The sequence below is a fragment of the Dryobates pubescens genome, chromosome 2, assembly GCF_014839835.1.
Source record: "Dryobates pubescens isolate bDryPub1 chromosome 2, bDryPub1.pri, whole genome shotgun sequence".
In the NCBI taxonomy this organism is placed as follows: domain Eukaryota; kingdom Metazoa; phylum Chordata; class Aves; order Piciformes; family Picidae; genus Dryobates; species Dryobates pubescens.
In genome coordinates, this window is record NC_071613.1 from 35,646,118 (window position 1) to 35,673,164 (window position 27,047).

Genomic DNA, 27,047 nt, shown 5'->3' on the forward strand with positions numbered 1-27,047 from the left:
TAAAACTGGTTCAGCACAAATGTGGGAATAAAAATACAGTCTGCATACATTGTGCATTTTGTGGTGTGCATATGAAACTAAGCCATATGAACAAAATGTCGTGCAAGCTAAATCCCTTTTTAGCATCACAAAGTAAGAAATGTTTGTTGCATAATCCAAATGATTCTTTAGTAATGACATAATAGAAAAATAATTTCTTTACAGTGAAAGGCATGTAGTAGGGTGCTACATCACCATACCATAACCAGCTTTAAATCAGATGAGTTTTCCCTTGGGCTACACACCACTTGGCATCATCACTCTCCTTCCACAATTCCCCTCTCTTTTGTTAGCAGGAAATTTCTGCTGAAATGGCTGTTGAAAATATTTAGCTTTGGTCCTTCAGCAAATATCTTGAGTTTCCCTGCAGACACCATGGTTTGGTAGTACACCTTGAAACATGTACATCATAAGCCTTTGCTATCCTCTAAGCTAATAAATTAAATAATTGTATTTTTTTTTTCTTTAAATGCCAGGCATACATTTTTTTAATGCATGTCTAAAGCCCAACTAAAACGTCTTCATGTGTGCACTCCACATTAGCTCTCCTGGATGTCATTAACATTCACGTAAATGGTACATTGAAAATCAGAGTTTGTTGCAGAGGTTTCTGTGCCTCTTTTACTGCCTTTAAAATTTAAAGCACTTTCAGCACTGGTAGTATTCTCTTATTATCTATACAAGATGTAAAAATCGATTTGCACGTCCATCAGATGGCCATGTAATCTACTGAAGGTTGCCAGTAAAGGTAGCATCACTATTAACCTCCATCTCACTGTGCTCCCTTGTACATCCAAGAAAATAATTGCAAGTGCAGAGGAAGCCTTGATTTCAGGTAAGGACAGCTCAGCCTTGCTCCCACCAGGGCAAAGCAGGTCCCAAACATTCCAGGACACTGGGGCCTGCAGCTCTCAGCCAGGAACAGAGGCCCCCCAGTTGCTCATGTTTATGACACCATTAACTGTTGTGGAACTTTGCCAGCTCACCATAGCTGAGGATTTTGTTTCATCACCCTCAGGAGTAATTGCCGATTTTACAGTATAGAATTACCCAAGTGCTATTAATAGATCAACTTACAACTGAACCTTAGTGTTAAGTCTTACTTCTGTCCTGGCATCCTGAAGTCCTGAGTTAGAGCACTGGTGTTGACAGCTGTTTTACGGAAATTTTTTTGTACCACTATGGCTTAGAACGTGCTGGAGCAGCACTGTTCACCATAGCTCATGGCAATGCAAAAAGCACTCTCACAGATGTTAATCTACTCCATGCCATGTAACGCCTGACAAACTAAAATGCTACCTTAATCTTGTGACACCTTCCCCCACCCCCCCCCCCGCACTAGCCCCCCCCCACCAGAAACCATCTCTATTGTTTTTGTAAATGGAAATAATTTAGTTGAATGTAATTTGTCTTTAATACACACTTAAGTCTTTTACAAATGTACAGCTCAATAAATGTGAGAATAAAAAGATAGCAGAGACCTGTGGTTGATAATTACTTTCATAATGAAGCCATGTCGATCAGCAATTTCCCAAACAATGAAGCTGTTCTCCTGAAACGTTACAGTACGCTTTATGTTGTAGCCGTTGAAATTTGGTGTGTAACAGCACTGCAGATTGTCCACCAGAGAGAGCTGTTGCGAAATTTTTTCCAGTTGCTTTTGAAAATGATTCTCTCATTGGTTTATAACCAAAATTACTAAATTCACAGTAGGTGCAAATGAATCATGTAGTTTATTCCACTGGCCAAAGAGAAGTGTAGACAGCAGTATCCTTAATGGGCAAACAGTTACACCTCACGTGGCACTTCTGTTAATTTCTTAATATTTATATACTGATTAAATAAAAAAACCCAGTAAGAAACAAAAGCCCAAACCTGTTTCTCCTTATACCATCAGACTATGAGGAACAGGAGAAATGCTTGAAATTTCACAGAGGTCTGGGGGAGGAGGTGCAGTACTAATTCTGGCTCTGGCTGGCTACCGCCTGCACAGTAGAAATAAGATGCACAATGCACTGGCAGCCGCGATGGAACGTAGAAACCTGTTTTACTTCATTGCAAACAAATGGACAATATATACTGTACAATATATAATAAAAATACAGCCGATACGAGTGCCACTAATTAACAAAAAACCTAATGTTAAGACGTAAAAACGCTCATCTTTTAATATATACACTGCAGTAATAAGCCACAATAAATACATCAAATTCCATATAATAATAAATACCAAAAATATAAATACAGAAGAATACAGTTAATTTGAATAAATTATTACAACATAAGGTTTAGGTTAGGTTCTGCTGAATATTATTGTAGCTTATATTACCCTTTGGCATCTTTGATGTTACAACTTGTTTGGACAAAAAAGGGGGTGGGGCAGAAATTAAGAATATGTGTAGTTCATGAAGCTTAGAATTACTTCCATGTACAGGTTTTTAAGATGAATGATCTTTCCTTTTGCTTCTTCAAACAGTTTAAAAGCAGCAGTCCAATTAAATATGTTGCTGTACTGTTGAGATCTCCACTTTAGAATGCAAGATCATCTGCAACGGAAAATGTTAAGTACTTAATTATCTTTCTCAAAAATTATTAGTTAGAAGTAATATACAGATTTTAAACAAATGGCTTCAATGACATCACAATTTTACTAGTTCCATTTGAACAGATTATGTGTGAAAGACCATGTAAGAAAGACACGAGTGCTCTTGAATCCATGCTGTGCCAACAAAAATGTCAAAAGCAATTTCATATTCTTATGGGGAAAAATATATATCTATATATATATACAGAGAGACAGGAACCTCCTAAAAGATATGGCTGGACTGGACAGTATAAATGTTATGTAGTTTGTATTTGTTAAAGCTATGGAAACAAAAAATGTAGTAGGTGTTGGTTTTGTGTTTTTAACAAACTTGCTACCTGTGAGCTGTAATGGAAATGAATCAAAATAACCGATTGCCATGTTTTGTGTTAACAGGTAGTAACCAGTACACTTGTATTAATATTTTTGTTTGTGAAAGATGATTACAGCAGGATGTAATTTAACTTAAAAGACTGACTTTACTAAGACAATATTACGGGCTGAAGCTCTTAGGAATGGATTTGTAATCTACAGGCTTTGACTATTTTTGCACTGTTAAATGTCTAGCACTTAATTTTACATCAAACACTTTTTAAACATTTCACAAACTACACTGCAGGTATATTTCCACAGAAGTGCCTACAATCAGTCAATTAAAAGTAGGGCCCAGTTGTTAAGCACTGTTATGCGAGAATGGAAGTGGTGGTATTTGTGTGACATGGTTTGAACAAACACCAAGCATACCTGCTTCTGGTTTTGTTTCAGAACTGGCTGCCAGTGCACACAATGATGCCATCTCTTCAAGAAGCTGGAAATGCTCAATCTATGTATTAGAGATTCAAAAGCAGGTAGCTTGCTCATTACAGTGATCTGCCAGTACCCCAGCAAGGCTAACCTTCACCCATAATCCAACTCAAAAGTTTCATTCATAAAGAACATAATTAAAAAGTTCAAGATGGTAAAATCTAAAATAATTATGTGCCAGAAAAGCCTAGGCTAAAATGCTAATAAAAGGACAACTATTTCTTTTTTCCTGTTAGCATCTCTTGTTATCTGAGGAAGAGGTTTCATTAGAACAGGTGCCTGGGAACAGAGTCAACTAAAAGGATGTTGAACATGACTTTGCAGTCAACAGGCAAAGACAAGACGTGGCAGTGACGCTTCTAAAGTGGTTTACTTCGCACCTTTTTAACCCGTGCTTTTGGTAAGTCTTTTATTTAATGTCCACCTGGATACAACTGGTGTGGAAAAGCGGTATTTCCTGTTTGCACTGAGCTTGGGTCAGTTTTACAATGTATCAAATAACTAAAACCAAAACCCAAACCCCAAACAGTATCTAGGAAGGTCAAGCTTACTGTGAACATGCATGTACTTTTCCATCCTTGCTCTGGGGATATCTTAATTTCCTTTTTTCCTCCCTGTTTGGGGTTGAGGAATTATTTTTTTTTTGGAGGGGGGGGTGTGTGTTTGTTTTCATACAGTGTTTTCTTTTGTCCTTTAGAAGAAAAAAAATAGTCCTTATCAATCTACCTCTTGTCTTCCTCTTTTTCTCTAAATTGCTTTCTCTATCCTCCCTTCACTCACTACAAAGAATATGCACCACCTGTGCCACAAGATAAAGGATTATCTTGATCCTTGTGTTAGAATAGTGGTGTTCATTTGATTCTTCTATCTGCCACCATTTTTCCTGTCTGCTGAGAAAAGCTAATCCAGTCTTTATAGCTTGCTGAAAAAGCAAGTCACCTCCTAACCATAAAGACTATACAGCAGTAGAGCAATACGCATTTTTAAGACCTAATTCACTTCTCTTTTATATAAGGGTGTTTTTATTATTTCTCATATTAGGAAAAAAAGAAACTAAAATCCTAACAGTAGTTAGAAGGAAATTTTTTGTTTCCCTAAGGCAATGGTTTTCTGCTTTCCCTAATCTTGGGTTTCATGCTGTACTGGGCTGTGCACTGAATCTACGTGCCTCAGGAGCCAACAAGGATCCCCTACCATATCTCTGCAGCCTGTGGGGTAAGTTTTATTCCTGTTTGTTTGTGTGTATGGAAAGGGACGGTCTACAGATCCCCCTGCCCAGGACTGCTCCCTCATGACTCATTTTTAGAGGCGGGGGGTGGATTTTCCATCACAGTTCCAATCTGTCTACATGCTCATGTTAAGCAAGTGAAAAATAAAAACAACTCCTTTAGCAAAATAAGGGACAGACAGTACAGAGCACACTGGAGCTGCCCTCATGCTCAATTTTAGTGAAAAGCCTTACTGCATAAAAGACCTTTCCCAGACACTAAAATGAAGAGAGGAAGGAACTAAAGATTATGGCTGCAAAACATGTTTCATGAATTGGATGTTCTTATCAAATGTCAGATTCTTGGTATCAGCCATTAGGGTAGCAGAAAGTTCTTAAAGATGTTACAACTTTCCCCCTTAAGTTAAAACAGTATTCTGGCACGTTGATTAGCAACAAAAAAAGCTGCCTCTGATTTAGGAAACACAGGAAGCACAAAGAACCCAAGCTTGTGTTCACTCTGACATCTTTACAACTAAATCACAACTGTTCATCACTTCACAATGTTCATGCTTTGGATTTCACACTTGGACAAAACAGACAATTCATATAGTAGTTTGCACATGGACAGCAATTATAGAGAGAGAAAACTTAAGGAAATTTTTTTTCCTAAATTTGGAAACACTGAAAAGGCAAATGTTGAAATCTCTCATACCAAAGAACACGTTAATGAACTAGACTCTGTTTGGAAAATAACAGGAGCTTTCTACCATTTTAAAAAAATAGCAATCAGATTTAATATTTTAGAAATAAATTCTATAGAATATAATCTCTGAGTCAGTTTTACTTTTTCTAAGTATTTTACATCAAATGTTCTGCAACTATAATAAAGGAGATGACAGAATTAATCTTTAGCCTCAGTTGGAAAGCGTAACGCCATGTAACACTGAAGAACTTCCCATAATGTTCCTGACCCTAACCCTGTTCCTGACAGCTTCAGGAAAAGGACTGGCACAATGGACGTGAATTTATACACTCCAGAGCCATGACACATGACCTTCTTACTTAGCAAATGCCTTCTAAAGGCAGGCCATGGGTCTGAGTTGCTTTAGCTCTGAGTAGGGGCACCTGCTTCACTCAGGCACAGCCTGGACAAGGAGTTTAAACTGAAAGAATCCAGATGGCTAAAGATGACAAGAAGCAGGGAACAGGACTGCGTGTTGCTGCCACGTATGGTGTTGCAGGCAAACCACAATCTTTGCTGCTCTAATTAAAGAACTTGACAGGTAAATGTTGTGTATTCAACACAGCCTTTATTCTAATTTTCACTGTGAAATTTACTGTTGGAAATTTACCATGGAAAGGAGAGCTTCCTTTTGCTGTGTTTCACATTAGTGATCAAACACAGCCCCTGAGCTGCATTGGGCTTTACTGGGAAAGTGACTTAGTCTACAGTACAAAAATGCTGTTATGATAAAAAACAAAAAAACCCCAAACACCAAAAAACCCCACACCACCCAAACCAAACACCTCTATTTCGCCTGTTCTATAGAACTATTTTTAATCAAAGTACCTCCAGGTATCTTACAAACTGGAGCTTCCAAAGAATGAAAGAAGTGACACAACAGGACAAAGGCAAAGCCACCAGAACCCAGGTCTCCAGTACATACACTCCAGCAGATCCAGTTTGGCCAGATATACTCTCCAGTATATCACACAGCTATCAGAGAGTCAGGAATATCTGAAATATCAATACATGTGCTGTTCTGCAAACAAGTGTATGTACACAACCTTTAACAAGCTAGCTAGGCTTCTGAGACGATATCCTCTCGATTGTGAGGCAGGGAATGCTACTTGATCAGGCTGTTAGCACGTCCACTGAAATACAACACCCAGATAAGATTAGAAACTGGATCTGGATTAGTTAGCAATCCAGTGAGTAATAACAATACCAAGAATACTACATGGAGGTTCTGCAGAATTTAGACAAAAGGAGGGATCATACTGTTAACTGACTCAGTTAACAGAGCAGTGTTAACCAAATGATAACAGCCTAATCAATGGCTTTAAATAAATAAATGTTAGGTTATGATTCACCGGCAGGCACTTATGTAAATGAAAAATAACAAAATGTCACAAATATAGAACTTTCTGATCTAGATCTCATATAGCTCATCAAAGAATTGGTAAAAGTTTGGTTTGGTTTGTTTAAAAAAAAGGGAACTATTATATATTTTTACTGACCAGCTTTTAGTTTTTTAAAGGATGCTCCAGTGCAACAATTGAAGTTGCTGCAATTTTGCCAGGAAAGTTCTAATTTTATGTCTGTCATCAATAAATGCTTTACATACAAACTTTAACACTGTGTTGTTCATCAAGAGAGGCAAGGTTCACACGACAGGTAAAAAAGCATCCAGTTTTAGGTGCTGTTCCAGTGCTCTCATGTGTGAAAATTGTTTTAACAGAGGAAAAAGTTATGACTGATTTTTCTGAACTTCATATTGCAAGTCTAAACTGCCTACCAATTTATTACCTGGTTTCTGAGGTGTGGTTTAGCAGTAGCCAGGTATCTTGGGAAATGAAGCTGATACAACTAGCAGCCCAGTGAACATTTCCACAAATGATACAGTGTCCATACAGAAGCAATACTGCTGCTTGCCACTTGGGACTGTAATACTTTTATCATGCAGAAGTAAGCCTACCCAGAATGAGAGGTCTGTGTAACTCTCTTATATGAAGAGCACCTTTTTTTTCTGCTAAACAAAACATTGAAGTCTAATCAAGGGATGGAAATCTTGAATCTCACCTTATTTCTACAGCCTTCACTAGATTTCACAGTTAAATTAGGCTATATATCTGTTTTGGTCAGGGCTGCATCTACTTTTTTCTTTACACCCCCCCAACCCCCATCAACTTACAGATGCTAAAAAAAGTCTCAGCTTTACAGCTGCTACAGAATTGTTTGAGGAAGAGGCTTAACCTGTATCCGAACAAGAGGTTTCTTTCTTTTTCTTATTTTCTTTTTTTTCCCCCCTCAGTATGAGTCTGTTAGAAGGTTTGTTACATTATTAGCACAGCTCCCAGGAAATCTCCACGAATTACAAACAGATTTGACTTTGTAACTTGTTGCAAAATCTAACCAAGATCTGTTTACTCTGTATCCTGAGATCAAATCTTGATCAGAAAACATCAGATCAGATCTAAAGAAAAGTATTACTATCTGTATTATCACCAGGTAATTAAGAATAATTTTCCCAACCATAAATCCTTATTCTGCACATTTCACTTTGTGACTCCCCAAATCAGCTACTTTAAACAAGTGAAAATAGCATAGCCCAAGGACTTTCTACAGTCCCTGCCGTCTCCACTTTATCCGTTGCAAGCTACTGCTTTTTATCCTATGCTGCAAGCCATGGAGAATGTAGCTCTGCTCAACCCTGACACGCCTGTGGCACAGAACACATACACCTAAGTACTCAGAAATTTATACAGCTGCTAAAGCTATGGAGGCCTGAGGTCTGAAGCCTGTGCCAATGGAAATATGAAAGAGCCATCATCTTGGTGTTCTAAAACTAAGTGAACTATATTTTATAATCAATTGCTGTGCCTGCTAATATTGTTAAAGGTATTTTTCATATGAAAGCACCGCGGCCAAGAAATTTCTTATTGCTCAGTAAGGGGGTGAATAATGAAACAAAATATTTCATTTAACTTTCCCCTGAGAGAAATACCCTGGTAAAGTGTGCACAATCCTCCAACACACTCTGAGGTTAAAAAACTTTTACTGATTCATAGCTACTGTCCCAGGTCAAGTAGAAGGGATTTGTGCTTTTGGTGCTGGTGTCAAGTGAGAGTACCGGATTTAAGCCTGCTGTTAATGAAGATGCCTGTATTTAATAGAGACCTGTCAGATTTGCCCATAGAATACCTTGAACAGTATTATTGTTATTCTCAGATGCAGTACTTTGTGAACTAACATGCTTCTCTTTTGAAAATAAAGATGGGTATTTGCTGTATGGAATTGGAGAATACACGTGGTTATCTGGCTACTCAGCCTTTGTGTCCCATGACTAAGGAAGAGAGGCTAAGGAGCTGCGGAGCCAGATAACCACCATGACTTTCCCAGGAGACTGAATACATTGCAAATGGGGAATCCAGTCCAGACAACTAAGACTTTTCAGTGCAGTTCATGTAAAACATGTAGGGCTTTTGGTGAAGAAAACTAAATAGAAAACCTTTCCAGCTACTACATGAATTTAAAATATTTTGCTAATTGAACATAGAAACGAGGAGCCACTTTGCCCAGATTTCATATCAAAACAATTAAGTCAACTTAGGTGTTTTTTGTTTTTAAAGCTCATTTTAAATTTGGCAGCAAGGCTGGTTAATAAATTAAGGGTTGAGATAAAGCAGACGTTTTAATTCCCATCTCATTTAAACACAAATGGAATGATAAGGTAATGGATATCCGTATGATGCAGTGCTATTTTGCTTGCAAACTTTAGCAGATATAAAATGTCTCAAGGTGTGTTTCCTCACCGAATCTACTGGTTTCTGATTAAACCAAAGGACACTGTAAATTTAAGATATGATCAGAAGTCCTCAAAAGCCAGTCTTGTATTTCATAAAAACTGCAAAATATTTGGGAAATGTAGACACTTTCTTGTTGGATTTTTCCATGCTTCTTTTAAACTTTGATTAGTAAGACTCTGCTTTTATAAATGATGCACAGACATACTCACAAACTGGCTTGGGACAAACATACAGGTTTTGTTACAGTGAATTTTAAGATCTTACATTCACCTCAGAGTCTGGAGCTATGGCATTTCTCCAAAATAGTTCTCAATTCCTGCAGTTAATACAGTGCTGCAAAATGGCACTAAAGTGCATTAAGTATCCGAATGTTTGTTGGGCTAAAAGGTGCTGTGCAAGCTTAAGCTGCTGCTTTGCCATTATATACAAGATCATTTTTCTTTGGGAAGGGGGTACTGGTTCTGGAATGCTACTGGTTTTAATGGAGGATTGTCTACCTTTCACCTGTCTAGAAAATGCAGATGCCCCCTTTCTGATGCTTCTGTTTGTCAAGAACAGTAAAAGAGAACATAGAGTACTCTAAAAATGTGTTTCAAGATAGTTTAAGAGAAATTATAGTTAAAAAAAAAAAAGAAAGCAAGCAAGAATACAAGGTACTCCAGATGAAGAGTGGACATGCTCTTTGTACCCAGCTATGGATCTTCTGTGCGAATGAACATGCTGTTAATTTTTATCAAAACATGAGTACTAAACTACCATAAATAAAATACACACAGTACAGAACTTTTTTTTGTACAGTAGTTACTTTTACATTAAACTTACCCTCTTTTCAGATATGTTGAAAATTAGGACTCTAAACATGATTATTTCAAAGTATCATTATTAACAATCTTGCACAGGCCCGACAATCAAAAACACGAAGCTTTGATTCAGATAGCTTGGCAGGTTCCACATACTTTGATAGGTAGGCTACTTTGAAATATGTTGGATGTATTTTTTACTTACATTGTTTATTTTTATCAAAAGACAGTTTGATTATTTTTATTTAAATCTTTACATGAACTGTTTTTGTGCAATACCACTGCCACTGTAGCTTAAGAAAACAAAATGTGTCTGGAACATTGACTATAGACCAAGTGTTGTCTACCTCTTAAAAAAGTGTCTAGGAAATCCAATGTGAGTTCATTTTAATACAGGAAGTCAGTCCTAGAATAACTTTAATATTAAACAGGTACTGTTTCTACCACTGGTGATTTGATGCACTCTTCATGCAGTCTGCTCTTTTCTGGGAGGCTCAGTGAATTCTCAGCAGGATGCTCTTGTATAAGACTGTCACCATTCAAAGCTGAAACAAAGCCATCTGGAGAAGGACCTTTCAAGTATGAGTGAAATTCCACTTGAGGATGACTGGGCCTGTGCTCTGTGTATAAACTGTTACATGGAACACTGCTATCTCCTTCAGAAGATGAGCAGCAAACAATCACTGAGGGGTTTGCAGAAGGGTAATGAGGGCTGCTAAAAGTTTCCTCTGATTGCCGTGTGTATTCAACAAACTGTTCTGAAGTCATGTTGTAAGGCACCAGAGAAAGACCACTGTTCTTGACAGCATCCCTTTCTGAGTAAGTCTCGCCAATCTGGTTAGCAGTGCCAGCTACTTGGTTCTCTATTTGGTAATACAGATTTGAAGAGTTAGTATAGTACGAGGCATTTTTAGAGTGGTTTTCATGCACAGCAGTTCCATCAGAGTAGCAAAGGACAGAAGGAAGAGGCACCATGTCAGCATGAGAGCCCATGCTTTCTACAAAGTCATCTGCTTTCTCTTCTTCATCATCTTCCTCTTCATCTTCCTCTTCTTCTTCATCGTCATCTGATTCACTAGGGGCTAAACTCTGTGTGCTAGAATCTGTAACTCCACTACAAAAGCTACTCCCATCTTCCTCTTCTTCCTCTTCCCCTGGGCAGTCCAAGTCCTCAGCTGACTGAGAATGCAGAACTGCAGCCGGGGGTTCTGTTTCAATCTCAAAATTCTCCGCAATTGAATATTCAACTGGATGGGGTCCTGGACTCATTGAACTAGTGTGTGCACTTATCTCGTTGTGGCAGCCATTTAGTGCTGGAACTTGCTGCTCCCTGTTCTTCTCCAATTCAAGTTTCATTATTGTGTGCAGAAAGTGAGTTCGTACACGGATAGGGTTAAATTCAATTCTACCTGCTGTATTGCTACACCCTTCTTTAGTGCAACCGCATGGAAAAGACATACGATCCACCTTTTAAAAGAGAAGAATACAGATTAGCAAGAAACAGCATAAGCCTGTTGATATGACAGAATTCTGACAGCCCAGAGCAGTAGATGAGTGAAGTTGGGGGATTCACCTTGAGAAGCAGTTGTAAGAGTAGTGGAAGCTAACAATAATTCAGCCTAGGAATTTAGCACTACTGACAGGAACTGGGAGAGACACATACGTGCAACACTTTGCAGAGTAGGAGAAATATGTTTCTGTTGCACAGGTGACAGCATTACACAGTAGAACACTAAGTAGTTTTTCTGTTTATGGTTCTGCTACAGTTTTGCTGTTGTGTTGTGCTCAAATCTAGACAAAGGCATTACCAAAGTGAGTCTTAAAACTTGGTAAAAATCAGAGAAACTAGAAACTTACTGAAACCAAATCAGTCATATGTAAAAACCTTTAAAAAGAAGTTGCCAATGGAGACACCTGACCACGGAGAGTATAAATAAAAACTCAAGTACATTTTAAAAGATGCTCGAGCCAGTTGTAGATGCAATATTGTAAGCTCAGCAGGCTGTGGACAGAAGTTATATATCTAATAATAGCCATCTTAAATTTCTGAAAATGTGACCAAACCCACATGTTGGATAGTCAGATCAGATAGCTTAAAGTGAATGACTTTCACCTACACTGTAATACTTGCAAATACGATGCAGAGGAGAGCCATTTAACACAATCTAGTGCATCTTCCCCACATGTGAAGATGAAAACAGGAATTGGAAAGAGAATATATTACTTAGAGTAGCAGAGACAGTTTAGATTGGATTTAAGATATGATGAAAAATGCATTAAGAAATCAACTCAACCACAAAATGACGACTCCAGAGAATTAGCGGAAGCAGGGTTTGGGGAACGTTTGGGACACTGACAGCTGTACAGATGACACTGTGTAAATGCACAACACTAAAGGTAAAGCTACCTGCTAGATTAGCAAAAGTTTTTAATTGCCTACACACGAATTTATCACAGTTATTTTAATATCATGCTTGTTAAATACAGGATGTTTATCACACAGTTTCTTTTATCATTTGTCATTGCATTGGGATTATAATTCACATTTGGACAGTATCTGAATTTGCTCTAAAATAAAAAGTAATATTCCTTCTGAAATCTGCAGCCTACTGATTCTTCTGTTATTTGCATAAGAACAAAGAAAAACCCTAAACAACAAATATGTCCAATCATAAAGATGTTTAAGAAGACTACTTGTATTGTACACTATTATATAGTCTTAAATCTGAGCCTTGAAAAACTAGTTTCAGATCCACAATTGTTCTCATCTAATAATTAATTTTCAGTAGTTCTAACTTCAACAACAAAAAGTAGATGCATGTGCATGCACACACCCCTCTCCTCTCCTCTTGATAGTTAAATAACAACAAGAATATAGATATTTACCTGACATTTTATGCCTGCAAGGCTGCAAGTGCATGTCTCTGGATCACAGAACACACGGCAGTCACAGCCACAATCCTCCCTGGACAGGCGGATGGCCCGCAGCTCGTGTTTTTCTTCCACATCAATCTTCTTCACCCCAGAAGCTCGCAGCAATGCCCTTCGCTTTTTTGTTGGCAGAGGTTGTAGAAAGAAGTATTCATCTACTTCTGTGTTGTCCAGATCAATGTCATCATCAGAAATGTCATCCAGTGTCAGCGTATTAGCTTCTTCAGATTCCACTGTACCATTCTTTGTCATCTGTTGCATAGAACAATTAACAAAGTCCTTAAATGACACTCTCACACACACATATACACATATGTGTGCCAGAGGTGTAAACATGGGGAACACATCACGAATGCCAGCTGCGTGACTCCCAGCAAGTTTCAGAGTATGATTACAGATGGGGTGAAAAGCCAGTTCTTTTCCATGTAACATGTGAATTAACCACACATTTTTAGTTTCATGTTTATCATAGAGTTTGGGTTTGTTTTTCTAAGTTTCCAATTCTTACCTGTTCTTTATGACCTTTATCATTTGTCACTGTTTGCCAGATCTCATGCCTTTCTAAAATTTCAGTCTTTTCTGTATTGTTTCACTGCTTTCTGAGCCCTTCATTGATTTTAGTTCCTGTTTCTAGGCTGTCCAAAATTCTCCAATATCGCTTTTGAGACAGTAAAACTACCAACACGGGTTCAGATTAGAATGCAGTATGCACTACCTTATTCCTCTTTAGCCTGACAAGTTGTTTGAAGTTTATACAGCTGAGGTCACAAAGTAGCGTTTCCACTTAATCATTTGCTTCTTGAGTTGAGAATTTTAAGCTTGGAAGTCACTTAATTTTGTGCCTTTGTACCTAGATTACTTCATAGCACTAATGGGTACAGCTCCTCTGAAGTTCTTTCTGCTGCTCTATGGTCCTGAAAATAACCCATCTAGCTTTGTGTCATCACAGATTTCAGTACTTCACTAACCAGTCCAGATTATTCTTAGGTAGTTAATAAATTAATGAACCTAGAATAAAGAAAATAAGTTGTGAATCTCTTGTAGAAAACCATTTTAGAGGATTTGTGCTCCTTTCCTAGTGAGGTGAATTTCTGAGCTTCTGCAGATACAATATCCTGCCACTGAGTATATTCTAGCTCTCAAAACTTTCAAAGATAGTTTCAAAATTAAATAGAATAAAATAAACCAGGTTGGAAGAGACCTTCAAGATCATCACGTCCAACCTATCAAACAATCCAATCCACCTAAACAACTAAACCATGACACCAAGCATCCCGTCAAGTCTCCGCCTGAACACCTCCAATGATGGTGACTCCACCACCTCTCTGGGCAGCCCATTCCAATGGGCAATCACTCTCTCTGTGTAGAACTTCTTCCTAACATCCAGTCTAAACCTCCCCGGGCACAGCCTGAGACTGTGTCCTCTTGTTCTGGTGCTGGCTGCCTGGGAGAAGAGACCAACCTCTGCCTGTCTACAACCTCCCTTCAGGTAGTTGTAGAGAGTAATAAGGTCACCCCTGAGTCTCCTCTTCTCCAGGCTAAGAAACCCCAGCTCCCTCAGCCTCTCCTCATAGGGCTTGTGTTCCAAACCCCTCACCAACTTTGTTGCCCTTCTCTGGACACGATCCAGCAAGTCAACATCCTTCCTAAACTGAGGGGCCCAGAACTGGACACAGTACTCAAGGTGAGGCCTAACCAGTGCAGTGTACAGGAGCAGAATGACCTCCCTGCTCCTGCTGGCCACACTGTTCTTGATGCAGGGAGGATGCCATTGGCCCTCTTGGCTGCCTGGGCACACTGCAGGCTCATGTTCATAAGCATCAAGCACAAACATTAATTGTAAGATTGGTACCATACTCCTGTAACTCATCTCATACAGAAAGGGCCATATGTACTCAAGGAGGAAGAAAGAAAGAAAAAAAATTACTGCACTGAAGAAAGGTTAACTTTCCCATCCACAGTAGAATTCACTGGTTCTATCTGGCAGACAACACAGCTACAGGGTTTATAAATTTTCTTCGACAGATAAAATTGGATTCTACAGAGAATCAAAAGAGTATCAAATGTTAAAGCTCAGAAAGATGATGACATTCATTAGAAAAAAATACATTTTCTCAATCTCAAGTTACTTAGATTGAGCATTGTACTATATAGCAGATGTGAAATGTGCAGTTACATGATTTTTATTTAGAATTCCTTTTTATTTTATTATTGTTCTACAAAATAACTTTGCTTAAAATGCAAACACAAGCAAACAAAAAACCGGATCCCAAATGTTCATGTCTCGAGACTCATTTTCATTAACAGTTTCATCATGGGCATCACCATGGCCTCAGAAAAACGGCTCCAGTGAATGTAATTTGAATGTCTCTATCAAATACATCTTCCAATACAGAACTTCAGGGGAACAGTAAATTTTCTCAGTTGTCATAACATTGCATATCTGAATTAAACTTGCTATATAGATGGGTAAAATGTCTCTCATAAAGTTAAAGGTTAATGTGATAGCAAGAGAACAAGGCAAAGACCAATGAATATGGGAAGCCTTTGAAATTCACTTTAACTCTGTAAAACATGGAAAATTTAGGTTATACAACTTTGCCTGCCCTAGCTAGAAATTATTCCTTACAACTTCCCATAATGGAAATCAGCTATGCCCACAGACCCAGGAACTTTAACATCACTAGGGTCAGGCTAAGCATTTTAATGCATTAAGAATAAGCAACGATGACTATTCCAGCTAAATTATTGTGCTTACTCATATGTTTTCTCAAATGACAACTTTGCACCTTTCATCTTGACGAGATGGCTTTTATGTCCAGAATTCCATTAGAATTTTCACACTGCTTGCTAACAAGTGTTTATGTCACTCTCAGCAGTGTTTACATCAAAGGCTGGTGCTAAATAGCTAAACTGACTTGAGGATTATTTTAAAGTCATTACCTGTTTTTAATTAAAAGAAGCTGCTTATTTGCCTCTTCACTTTTAGCAAGTAAAATAATAAACAGTGCCTGTATTATGGATACTCAATTTTGACATATTCCTCTATTTAGGTTTGAAACAAAATCTGTAAGAGAATGTTTTCTGCCTACAGACTTATGCATTTTAATCAAATGCAACAAATTTTAAAACCTAGGGAAGCTGAAATTAATACCCACACTGAATATGCCACTTCCTTTTAGCGTAACAATCTTCAAACAGGAAAACCTTTTTGAGCAAACTTTGCCCTACTTCATTTTCTCATTTTCTTCATTTCTCTCTGAGACGTACAGTATTTTGATGCAAATTCTGATTAGTACCTTTTCATTAAAGGTAACTGCTGACAGTGTCACCTTAGAATGATAGTGTCTCCCGTTTGTGTTCATTTAGGAAACATGTGAATGGCCAAGCAGTTCTTCCATCTCTGTAAGGTGAAATCAGCAAGGCCCAGCTGTCATAGAATTGTGGATTCATTTAGGCTGCAGAAGACCTGCTCAGTCCTCTGCAGCGACTCTTTACTTTTGAGAGGGAAAGTGGGGTTTGGTTTATGTTTTTCCTGTAAGTGAATAATCAGGGATGTAACTAAGCTGAGTTCAAAAAGGAAGTTTTCAGTTCCTTATGTTTTTATACATGTTCTACAGTGAAGAGTAATATTTTATTGTAGTAGAGATTTAACACAAATTACCATTTTTAACCCACTTTCAGGATTCTGAAGGCATAACCACAACTTCTTAACAGTGTCAGAACATGCTAATAAACTATTCCCACATCAACTGCTGAGGACCAGTGAAGAAATAATCCCACCGCTGCTGGATGAAGGGGAATGGACTTTTCTATTTGGTACAAGTGAACAAGTAAATTTAGGTTGCAAATCATGTTTCTTTCCCTATTCTGTCAATACTTATAAAATCATAGTAAAGTGTATCATCCACTCAAATAAATGACTGGAGATGGAAGCACATGTTGCATTTGGAAGAGGACCAAAAAGTAGAGTCTATGACTCAAAAAAGAATGGGCTGGAATTAAGGAATTAAGTTAATGAAGAAAGACTTCCCAGCCAAGAGGAAAATTGCGAAAGCACAAAAAGCCAAGGTCTGCTCCATACAGATGAAGGCCTCATCCAATCATTTGAGGTAAATAGGTTCTGTGACTTCGCTCTATTTACTTTCTAGCCATAAAAAGAAAAGGAGGTTAAATATTTGCATGCCTTACTATCCTTTACTCACTCCACTGGGGATTTCTCTCTCTCTGAGCTGATTTCTGGAAACCAGCCAAGGGATATATACAGTATCACTGCTTACACTGACACAGCTCAATTCACACCTGATGCTCTGATGATCCAATGATGTGAGATGTTTAGGACTATAATGTCTATCTAGAGGTAAGTCACTGGTCTTCTACTTCCAACCTGTCCAAATATCTATCCTTAGTTTGCCTTTGTCCTGAGTGGTTTTATGTTTGTTTTCATAATGACAGTTCAAATTTTATGACTACTTAAGAATCTATTTAGTTATTCAAATCAAAAACAATTAGGAGACTGGAAAAGAAAGTAATGACAATAGTAAGATTCATACACACTTCTTCAGGAGTTCAGACACAGAACTCGGGAACGCAGACCATTCTATGGGAAAAATGCTAAAAGGCATTTCTCAAACTTGGCGGGGGCCAGTTTGCTCTGGACAACTGTAGTAGTGTCTGAAATAGAGATACATCACAGAAGAAGGGGCTGTAGAGGACAGCAGTTCCATTAGAATTCTAAATATTGTTCACTTTTAATTACAAGAAATTTAATTGCATCTGAAAAAAAAAAAGCCCCAAATACACCTAACACGAGCCATTATACAGGAATTATTTAATCCACTACAAAAACCATAACAAAACCAGTTGTTTTGCCACCAGTTTCAAAGAGGCAGAAGGGACACTTCCAAGAACACAATCCCACTCTCTGTTCAACTCTACTCAAATACAGTTTCTTTCCTCTCCTGTACTCTGTTAAAATAGACAGCTTCAACACTGTAGCCAAGATTTGTTCTGACTAGCTAAACTAGTTTAGCCTTCCAATTTGTCTGACATCTTTCTTCTTAAGCACAGACATCCTTTGGTGAAGAATCAAAGATGCATGATCATAAATACTGGTAAAAAAAGAAAACATTACCGTTTCTTATATTTTGGCCACATTTGCTCAAATTGTCCAAAAAAATAATCTGGTTCACTTTCTGTACTTAGGATGCTACCATTCCCCTGTCTAACAAGGCACCGTGCAATGGCTCAGAAGACTCATTCTTTTCCTGGAATTTCCAGACTCTTGCTGAACACTTTATTCGAGACTAATTTCCACTACTCCTTACCTTTGTTCTCCTCTCTGTAGAAAGCAGAGGGTAAACAACCTCCTTATAAACCACTTTAAGGTACACATCTGTAAGATCTACAACACCACTTGGTAAGAGTGAACAAAAATACATCTCCAGTAAAAGAATAAAAATAATAGCACCATTGTTTTGACTGAAAATGGAATTCATAGAAAGGAAAAACTTTTGTTTAACACATATATTGGGCTCTGATGCTGCTCATTCCAACAAATAAGGCAGGGATCACAGTCCTGAACGATTTTTACCTTTAGTTTTAGAGAATTTAGTTTTTCCTCCCTCAGATGCTCTCTCAACATTTCTCGGTGCAGCCTCTCCTGTTCCATCGCAAACTCTCCAAGCGTGTACTGGCGCACACTGTTGTGGCGAGTAGACATTCCCAGTGTGCTTCCCCCTTGGCTGGGAACACTGGTGAAGCCTTGTCTTCTCGTGAAGTAATACACAGTAACACAGTTAAAATGGACATTTTTTGTTCTCTTCCGCTTCTCTCTCTTCAGGATTGAAGAAGCTACAACAGATGCAATGACAGTAGGAATAATAACTTCAGATAGCAAACTCATTTGTGTAACCCGAACAATCCCTGACTGTGCGCACACTAAAGTTACAAGGTGTGCAGTACAAACAAGGAAGTAACAGAAACATCGACTGTACACACAAATCTCCAGGCCATTACAAAGCGCTACAGTCATGAGCACTATTGTCTACTTTAGAACAGAAATTTTAGGTCAAGACAGTTGTGTTTTCCCACAGCATTATGAAAACATTTTATCCGTTTACTGAGGAAACAAATAAATCCCAGCAAAAGGAACTTCTTTTACAGTGTCACTTCAATTACATTGATCCACTGACTTGCTCTTCTTCAAACCCCTGCAAACAAAACAATGTTGCAGACGGCAGCAGTGAGGAGAGCAGCAGACCTCGCCTCTCACAGGTCTATATGCTCTGTCACCGTTCTGTCAGGAAGGCTTAACTGTACGTCCTGTAGCTACATCCTTTAAAGTGCTGGATCACATTGGCAGGAAGGATTCCTACCTCTTATAATCTAAAATGTGAGAAATCTGTGGGAAGAGGTTGTTTTAGGATAGCTTTGAAAGGCTATAGGGAAGATTTGCCTTTGCTCAAATTAGAGAAAGCTACGTTTTGTCTTTGACTCTGAGGATAATGTAAACACCTTGTAACCAAAGGAGAGAAACCAGGCAGAATTTGGTTGGATGTGTTAAAATATTGTCATTTTGACCTATTGTATGCCTTAATTACACATATGCCAGTAGAAAATGACCAATTGAGATGTGACACATGTGCCTTCTGATAGACTGTATAACTTTGCCATATAAAGTAATAAACATCTTCGCCTGCTTACATCTTGTCCTGGAAGCATTGCACGAGGCAAATACACCGTCTCTATAAAATCTGTATTATAACAAAATCGGTGTTAGAAACACTATAAAGGTAATACATGTAGTGTTTAATGTTGTCCCAGAAATTCATACCATCATTATCACTGAATAATATAGAAATAATGCTGAGAAGCAATCAAATCCCCTTCCTTTTACTTGACCTCTGTCCTGTTTTCATCCACTGAACCCACGGGTAGGTGTGTACATATTTTCTAATGTACAGAATTTTGACAAAAAGCGATATATGATCTAATCTTTTCCGATCCCCCATAAAACTCATGCTCATTTTCTCGTACACATATGCATTATCTCACAAGATGGGCTTGTTCAAAAATAAATGCCAAATTTTAACTGTTGTTAATGATACTGATCTACTGTTTCTCGCCACTAACAGTGGTGAGCCTTTAGAGAAAGAAAAAAGACACAAATGTTAGAGAAAGATGAGAGACACTCCTTGATTTTTAAGATAAGCAGCCTGATTGATTAATTGCAAAATGGCAATAGGATGTTAGAATACATAGAATAAACCAGGTTGGAAGAGACCTTCAAGATCATCGCGTCCAACCCATCAACCAATCCAACACCACCCAAGCAACTAACCCATGGCACCAAGCACCCCATCAAGCCTTCTCCTGAAAACCTCCAATGATGGCGATTCCACCACCTCCCCAGGCAGCCCATTCCAATGGGCAATCACTCTCTCTGTATAGAACTTTTTCCTAACATCCAACCTGAACCTCCCCTGGCGCAGCCTGAGACTGTGTCCTCTTGTTCTGGTACTGGCTGCCTGGGAGAAGAGACCAACATCCGTCTGTCTACAACCTCCCTTCAGGTAGTTGTAGAGAGTAATAAGGTCACTGCTGAGTCTCCTCTTCTCCAGGCTAAGCAACCCCAGCTCCCTCAGCCTCTCCTCGTAGGGCTTGTGTTCCAAACCCCTCACCAACTTTGTTGCTCTTCTCTGGACTCATTCCAGCAAGTCAACATCCTTCCTAAACTGAGGGGCCCAGAACTGGACACAGTACTCGAGGTGCGGCCTAACCAGTGCAGTGTTGAGACTGTAGATAGTAAGTCATTGCTCCGCAGTTGCTCAGCAATTTGGCAGGCATGAATCCAAGATCTAACCGCCAGAATTCAGGCAGTATAATGATTTAAAAGGTGCCTGACCACTCTTGAAAGACTCAGGACCATTCTATAAAAGCAGAAAGAGCAATGTAATGTACACTGCCAGTCTAAAATTGCACTGTCTCTAAAGGCTGGAAGCACTTGGCCTTCTGCCTTGGTTTCACAACAGTTCCAGTTTATTGTCACAGTTAAAACATAGCTCATTCTATAATATTATTATGTAGTGAAATGTTAATAATCACAAATATAAAAACCTCAACCTTTTACATGATGTAATTTAGTCCTAAAAAAGCAGCATAATCTGCCTAGCTATGTGAAAAACAAGTATATTAGAAGATACAGACCTGTAAGTAAATTATAGACGGCATGCTCTACTGACATAATCAATCATTAACCTAGTTCGGGCTCAGTAAAGCATTGACATAGTATTTTTTTTCCTAAACACTGCTAAAAACCTAAAAGCATGGTTTATTATCTAAATAACATGCACTTCCTCAGATACACTGCAGGTATGTTAGATCATAAAACAGATAAATAAGCTCCCACATTCGGTTAAATGCTCTCAAGGAGGGGAGTTCCAAAAAACGTGTAGGATGTACACAGAGGAATCAAACCCAAATTCTGTTACATTAGACATTATTTAAACTTACATCCAAGTTTAAACAAATCTCTTACCAACAGAGCCTGTCCAACACATTTACAGGAAGCTTTCAGTGGGGCGAGAGGGCTGTTTCATTAAAAGAGACTAGTTGATACTGGTGTGGCAACTTTGCATCATATTAAGTAGTTTTTAATGAACTGTCCTTTTTCATACATGCCATGTTTTGAAACCAAAACTATCTTTGATAAAACCTGATTTCCAGAATGTGGAAGATGGGGTATTTTTGATATTGTGATATTTTCTTTCAATTTTAGCATGAAAGCAAATACTCAGTCAGAACTTTCACTGCCTGTATATGCTTTTACCCACAGGAAAGTGCATATTAAGAACTCCTGATTCTGCTGAAGGAGGAACTGACACCATTCTGGGATGTATCCAGTTTCTGATACAACAGTATTGGTGTTATTTGGATATCAACTGGATCTTGCCTCTATTGTAGAAGAAATATTGATAGGTAACGAAGGGCAAGTAAAATAACTACCCTCAAAGGGAGTGAGAGAGGAAACTATAGCAATATATTAAAGGAAACAAAGATAGAAGGCTAATCTTAAATATATATGCTTCATGAGAAAATAGAAGGTAATTGTGCTTACCAGCAGGAATACTAAAATCCTGCAATGAAAGTGCTTTCATTTTTTTAATGTATCAATTCCTATGGAGATGCTACTTTCATACTACTTTCTATGCATTAAAAATCATAGTACTTATTATACATAAAGAAACTAACCTCAAATTTTATTCATATACTACACACTACTAGTTAAATGAAGCTAGGCAGAAGACTGGGATTTTATTCCAGATGAAAAAAAAGAGAGAATGTAATCTATGATAAAATCTAGATTAGGTGAACAAACTTCTTCATGATGTGGATGTTTGGGGAAGGATGGGAGTGCTCATGAGTGTGCTGTCAAAATTTAGAATGTGAATTTCATAGACTGATGCACATTTATGCTTTTTTTGGTCAGCAGTGTCTCTCAGTAAGACTGTAGTTTTCATGAACTATCTTAAAGAACCATTAAAAATGCTTTTCTTCAGGGTTTTTGGTAGTTTTTATGCCACAGCATGAAAGTTTTTTGCTTGGTGTTTTTCAATATGTCATGGACAAAAACTGTGTAAAACCAAAACTAAGCTGAACTTCAAGAAAATGCTGGGCATACTGCAACTGCAACACCACCAACACTATAAATCCAGCACTATTCAACTGTACTGAAGACAGTGTGAGAGCAGACACTGTAAATGCCATTAAAATTCATGGGTTTATTTATTAACACTGTAGTTCACAGTCATATTATAATCTGTATAGGTAAACAAGCATGTAAACATTCAGAGCTCTCATATTACATGTGATTACTTTCTTTTCTGAAACTGTTACGGGTTTGCTTCTGTCTCACCCAAGAGTTCATTAAAGTGAGGAACTGCAGCTCTGTAGTCATCTCTTCTACATTGCTGCTAGGGCATAGTCAGAATATATTCGTATTTATGAGAGTGCTGTTTGAAAGAGCTGATCAGCAAGAACTGCACAAGATTACAAGACTATTTGACTACTCAAAAGCATAGAACTGAGATGTCAATGAGAGGAGAACAGAATTGGGACCATTTCAGTAACCAAGGACATAAAAGGAAGCACAGTCAACGCTACTACAAAGGCACTATGTTCTTACTCTACTATACTTCCTCAAAATCTCTTAGCAGAGGGCTGCCTTGGAGTGACCTCAAAATAAAGTATTATTAGATGTTGAATGGAGATGTTGAACACTTTCCAACATCAGGGACAAAGTCTATGGGATAACCATCTAACTGGCTCTGGGACAGGAATGCAGATTAATTTAGTGCATGTTGGAAGAAAGGTTGTGAAGCTTACACCCAAGAGATGCTTTTGTTGTCTCTGGGAATGGAGATCCATGAAGCTGCCTGCTGAATGGCTGAAGGATGGAGTCTTGTGAAGGTGAACCTGTTTTGGCTAAAACTAATGAGGCAAGGCTAAAACAACAAAACATGCATCTTCAGAAATTATTCTAAAGGCTGTAGTGCCCCAAGCAAAGATCTTTGCCTAATGAACTGCAATTTTAATATTAAAGTTTACACCCCTCAGTATGATAATGAGCCTAATGGAGTACATGCTAAACACATGTGACTCTGTTACTCAACTCTCCACCCAAATCATGCTTAAGCATCACCTAGAAGGCAGAGACTGACAGTTTTAGGGGACACAAAACAGCAAGGTGAACACCTTTCCTCCACGAGGGAAAGACTGGATTTAGCAGAGAAGCTCAATGGGCTGTGCTCTTTTTTTCTCCCAAGGCAGGGACACCTTCCTGCTAAGAACTATGCATTCAATATACAGAATCACAGAATCACCAAGGTTGGAAGAGACCTCAATGATCATCAAGTCCAACCTGTCACCACAGACCTCATGACTAAACCACGGCACCAAGTGCCATGTCCAATCCCCTCTTAACAACTCCAGGGACAGTGACTCTACCACCTCCCTGGGCAGCTCAACTTTTGCCAGAATTACCATTTCTACTGTACTAGCACTACTCCACAGATTGGTATCTGACTTTGTCAGATGTTACTTGGGATTTATTAACTCAAGTAATTAGAACATTCATCACTAGCAATGCCAAATCTGTTGTATTGGTTGCTTTAATAAATTAAGACTATCGAGTATTTTAACTTTCTGAACCTGTGTCAGTGCAAGTCCTTATTGGGCCACTGGAAAAGAGACAAAATGTTAAATAGTTTCAGTAAGAGGGCAGACAGAAAGACAACAGTACTCTAGAATGTAATGTAACAAAGTGCTTTAGAACTCATTCATCTCTTTCGCCTTAAGCCAACCAGAACTCAGAATATCAGATCATCTTATTGAGAATCAGGGGCATATGTTATTTTGCATGCACTGTACCTTAAATAGGACTTTCAAATAAGTTGTAATTACTGCTAAGGACACTACTTAACTCAAGACAGAGCAGAAGGACAAACAAAATACCTATTTTCTGATTTATCAGAAAACGGGAACATATGCCCAGACAGAATTTTCTGACATTAATCAATTAGTAAGCTCCTTTCAGAATGAGGGTCACAGATTGCACAAGGCTTGCATACATCTTTGGAGTCAAAGGTTTTGCAGGGAAGCAAATGCTGGTAATCTACAAATTTATCCACAGAGTGTAAGCATCACACTTTTCCAGAAGAGACTGAGTAATGGCTTCCTTTCTTGGCCAGTTCTAAAAAGTATGCACATGCCATCTGCTTGTGTAACAAGTGATATCAGTAGATGCCACTATCATCTGTTCTGTGCAAAAAGGGTGATATTTACTGCAGACAGAGTCTGCTAGGCAGAGATGCAGGTTTTTAGCAGCTGCTGGACATACACTGTCAACAAGAACTATAAGGTTGGGTTTTGAAAATTAGTGTCACTATCATGGGTCTAACAGTTCATGGTGACTGAAGATGCCACAGGGAATAGGAATATTCATCATCACCCAGAACTGTCCTATGGATCACACATGAACTTTACCACATTTATATACTACAAGTCTGATATATTCCATGGAAGTAAAAAATTACTCCATTCTAATGTATTTAAAGAATATAATTTTTAGTTCCTTGTTCCATCTATGGGACTAAGTTTTTTTGACAGATATGTAAGTACTGTAATGCATAAAATATATCAATCATCAGAGGGAAGGATACTGCTAAGAACATAATTACTGCTACAGAACTATCTCTTAGAAAAGGTCATTGTATCTGAACAAGGTTTTCAGACAAGGATATCTTCAAACAGGACTGCTGCTACCAGCTGCTGAAATTTTGATTTGTGGCATCTGACATTTGAGTGGCTCTGCTTCTGGGTTTAGCAGAGTAGAACACAAGTTAGTAACCTGCTTGTGACTGCCCTGCCTCCTCATGGAGTCAAGTCAGGTCCTGTAGGCTTATCAGCTCCTGGCCATGTAAAAGCAGCTGCTGGAGATCAGGGCTGTATCTGGACACGGTACAGCCACATCCATGCAGCTCTTGACCCAAGGTAACAGCACAAATCATCTGTACCACAGACCATTTATGGCAAAGCTGGCCATTATCTGTAAACAAAATTCCTAAGATGAGGCCAAACAACTTAAAAGAAAACTTTAAAGAGCAATCAATTGTTTAACCCAAGCATGATCAGCCTGCCGTGGAAACATGACCTGCTATCTGTGCATCCTCTTTTGCTGTCTTTGCTCATGATCTGCCTACACACACATACACAGAGGGTGCATTTACTGTCTTTTTCTCAGTCACTAGCCTCTCTCTCTCTCATAGCAATTCACTTTGCTCACAGCAGTTGTAATTTATTTAATTTCTGCCATTTCTCTTTATGCAGAATTCCTGGCTTCTGTACTTTGGCTACTGAACATACAAGGAATTGTTCAGGTTTCCAAAATTTAAGAACATTTGTACAGGAAGCCAGAGACCTGCAGAAAGGTGCCATGCCTAAATCCTCCACATAATCTTTTCAAAACTTCTGCTCCTTTAGTTTTCAATATTTCAGTAAGGTCCCTTTCCAGTCATTGACTGTAGTACAGAAGAGAGATAACTGTTCAGCAGGCCTCCAAGAAGCTGAGATTGCAGTGGTTCATTCATGAGACTGCACACTGAAAGGAAATAAGCTTTGTCTAATTCAAGACAACCTTTTTCTACATATTACTACCTCCCCATACTGCTACCACCCCTCCAGATTACACAGATTGACTTGTGATTTACTAGACACAGGAAGACCAACTGCCAAAAGATAGAACATTATTATGGTTGTTCCTATAGGTGGTAAATTATACACATAGCTGAGGATCATCTGCATTGTGACACTAAGTTGTAGCTCCTATTACCACTGTTTTTATTCCAGTGCTTGCAATTTTAAATGGTAACATTTTATCTATCAACAGAAAAAGGACAACTTTTATCACCCAGTGGCTAATAGCAATGGCACACAATATAGTTTGCCAGGGAGGACTGTGTGTTCCTCAGTTGTTGGTTTTTTTAAAGCTTCTAGGTACTTGATCAAATGCTTTAAATGGATTTTTCCAGACACAGTGTGTTCCATATGTTTGTGGGAAACATGAAGACACACCAATTCATTTCTCAAAGATACCCTAAAAATAAAATTCAATTTAAAGTCAAAACTGAAGAAAGTATCAATGTAAAAAAATAAAATACAATGAAAATAACAATAGCCTTAAAAAATAAAAATGTTCTGTAAGCTAGCTTCCATGGCTGCTGTTCTCTCTTGCTTAGGCTGCTGTGTTACACGAACCTTCGTTACACCGATGATTAATGGGAGAAAGGCAATCAAGATGAATAAAGGTCTGACAATAAAACTTCCTTGTCAGATTCATCCTTACTAAAGTATGTTGCACAATGCATTGATCTGTGCTGGAATTCTGTCACCAAACAAACATAGCAAATGTGGAGATAATTTCTGGGTTTGGAGAAAGGCTTCCCACACAAGGTTAAAGAATAGAGAACAGCCTCTGTTCATCAACAACTGAGAATAAAGTAATTTCCATGGCACAAAAAGCTTACACATATGCCTAGAGAAATGTGTGAACAGAATCACAGAATGCTTTGGGTTGGAAGGGATCTTCAAA

General features: G+C 38.4%; 1 protein-coding gene across 5 annotated transcripts in view; it reads right to left on the minus strand.

The window, feature by feature from the left end:
• Positions 1 to 1,446: 1,446 nt before the first annotated feature.
• The window catches only part of CSRNP3 (cysteine and serine rich nuclear protein 3), an 87,170-nt gene continuing 61,569 nt past the window's right edge, over positions 1,447 to 27,047 (minus strand). For 4 of the 5 annotated variants that reach the window (XM_054174980.1, XM_054174966.1, XM_054174993.1 and 1 more), the window contains 3 exons: positions 18,492 to 18,751; positions 12,854 to 13,150; positions 9,804 to 11,434 (listed from right to left, as the gene is read on the minus strand). In XM_054174980.1, the coding sequence (XP_054030955.1) occupies positions 10,391 to 11,434; positions 12,854 to 13,150; positions 18,492 to 18,751 (1,601 nt within the window). In that variant the 3' untranslated portion in view covers positions 9,804 to 10,390. Of the gene's footprint in view, positions 2,586 to 9,803; positions 11,435 to 12,853; positions 13,151 to 18,491; positions 18,752 to 27,047 lie in introns of those variants that run through there. The other variant, XR_008462963.1, reaches the window with a different exon arrangement.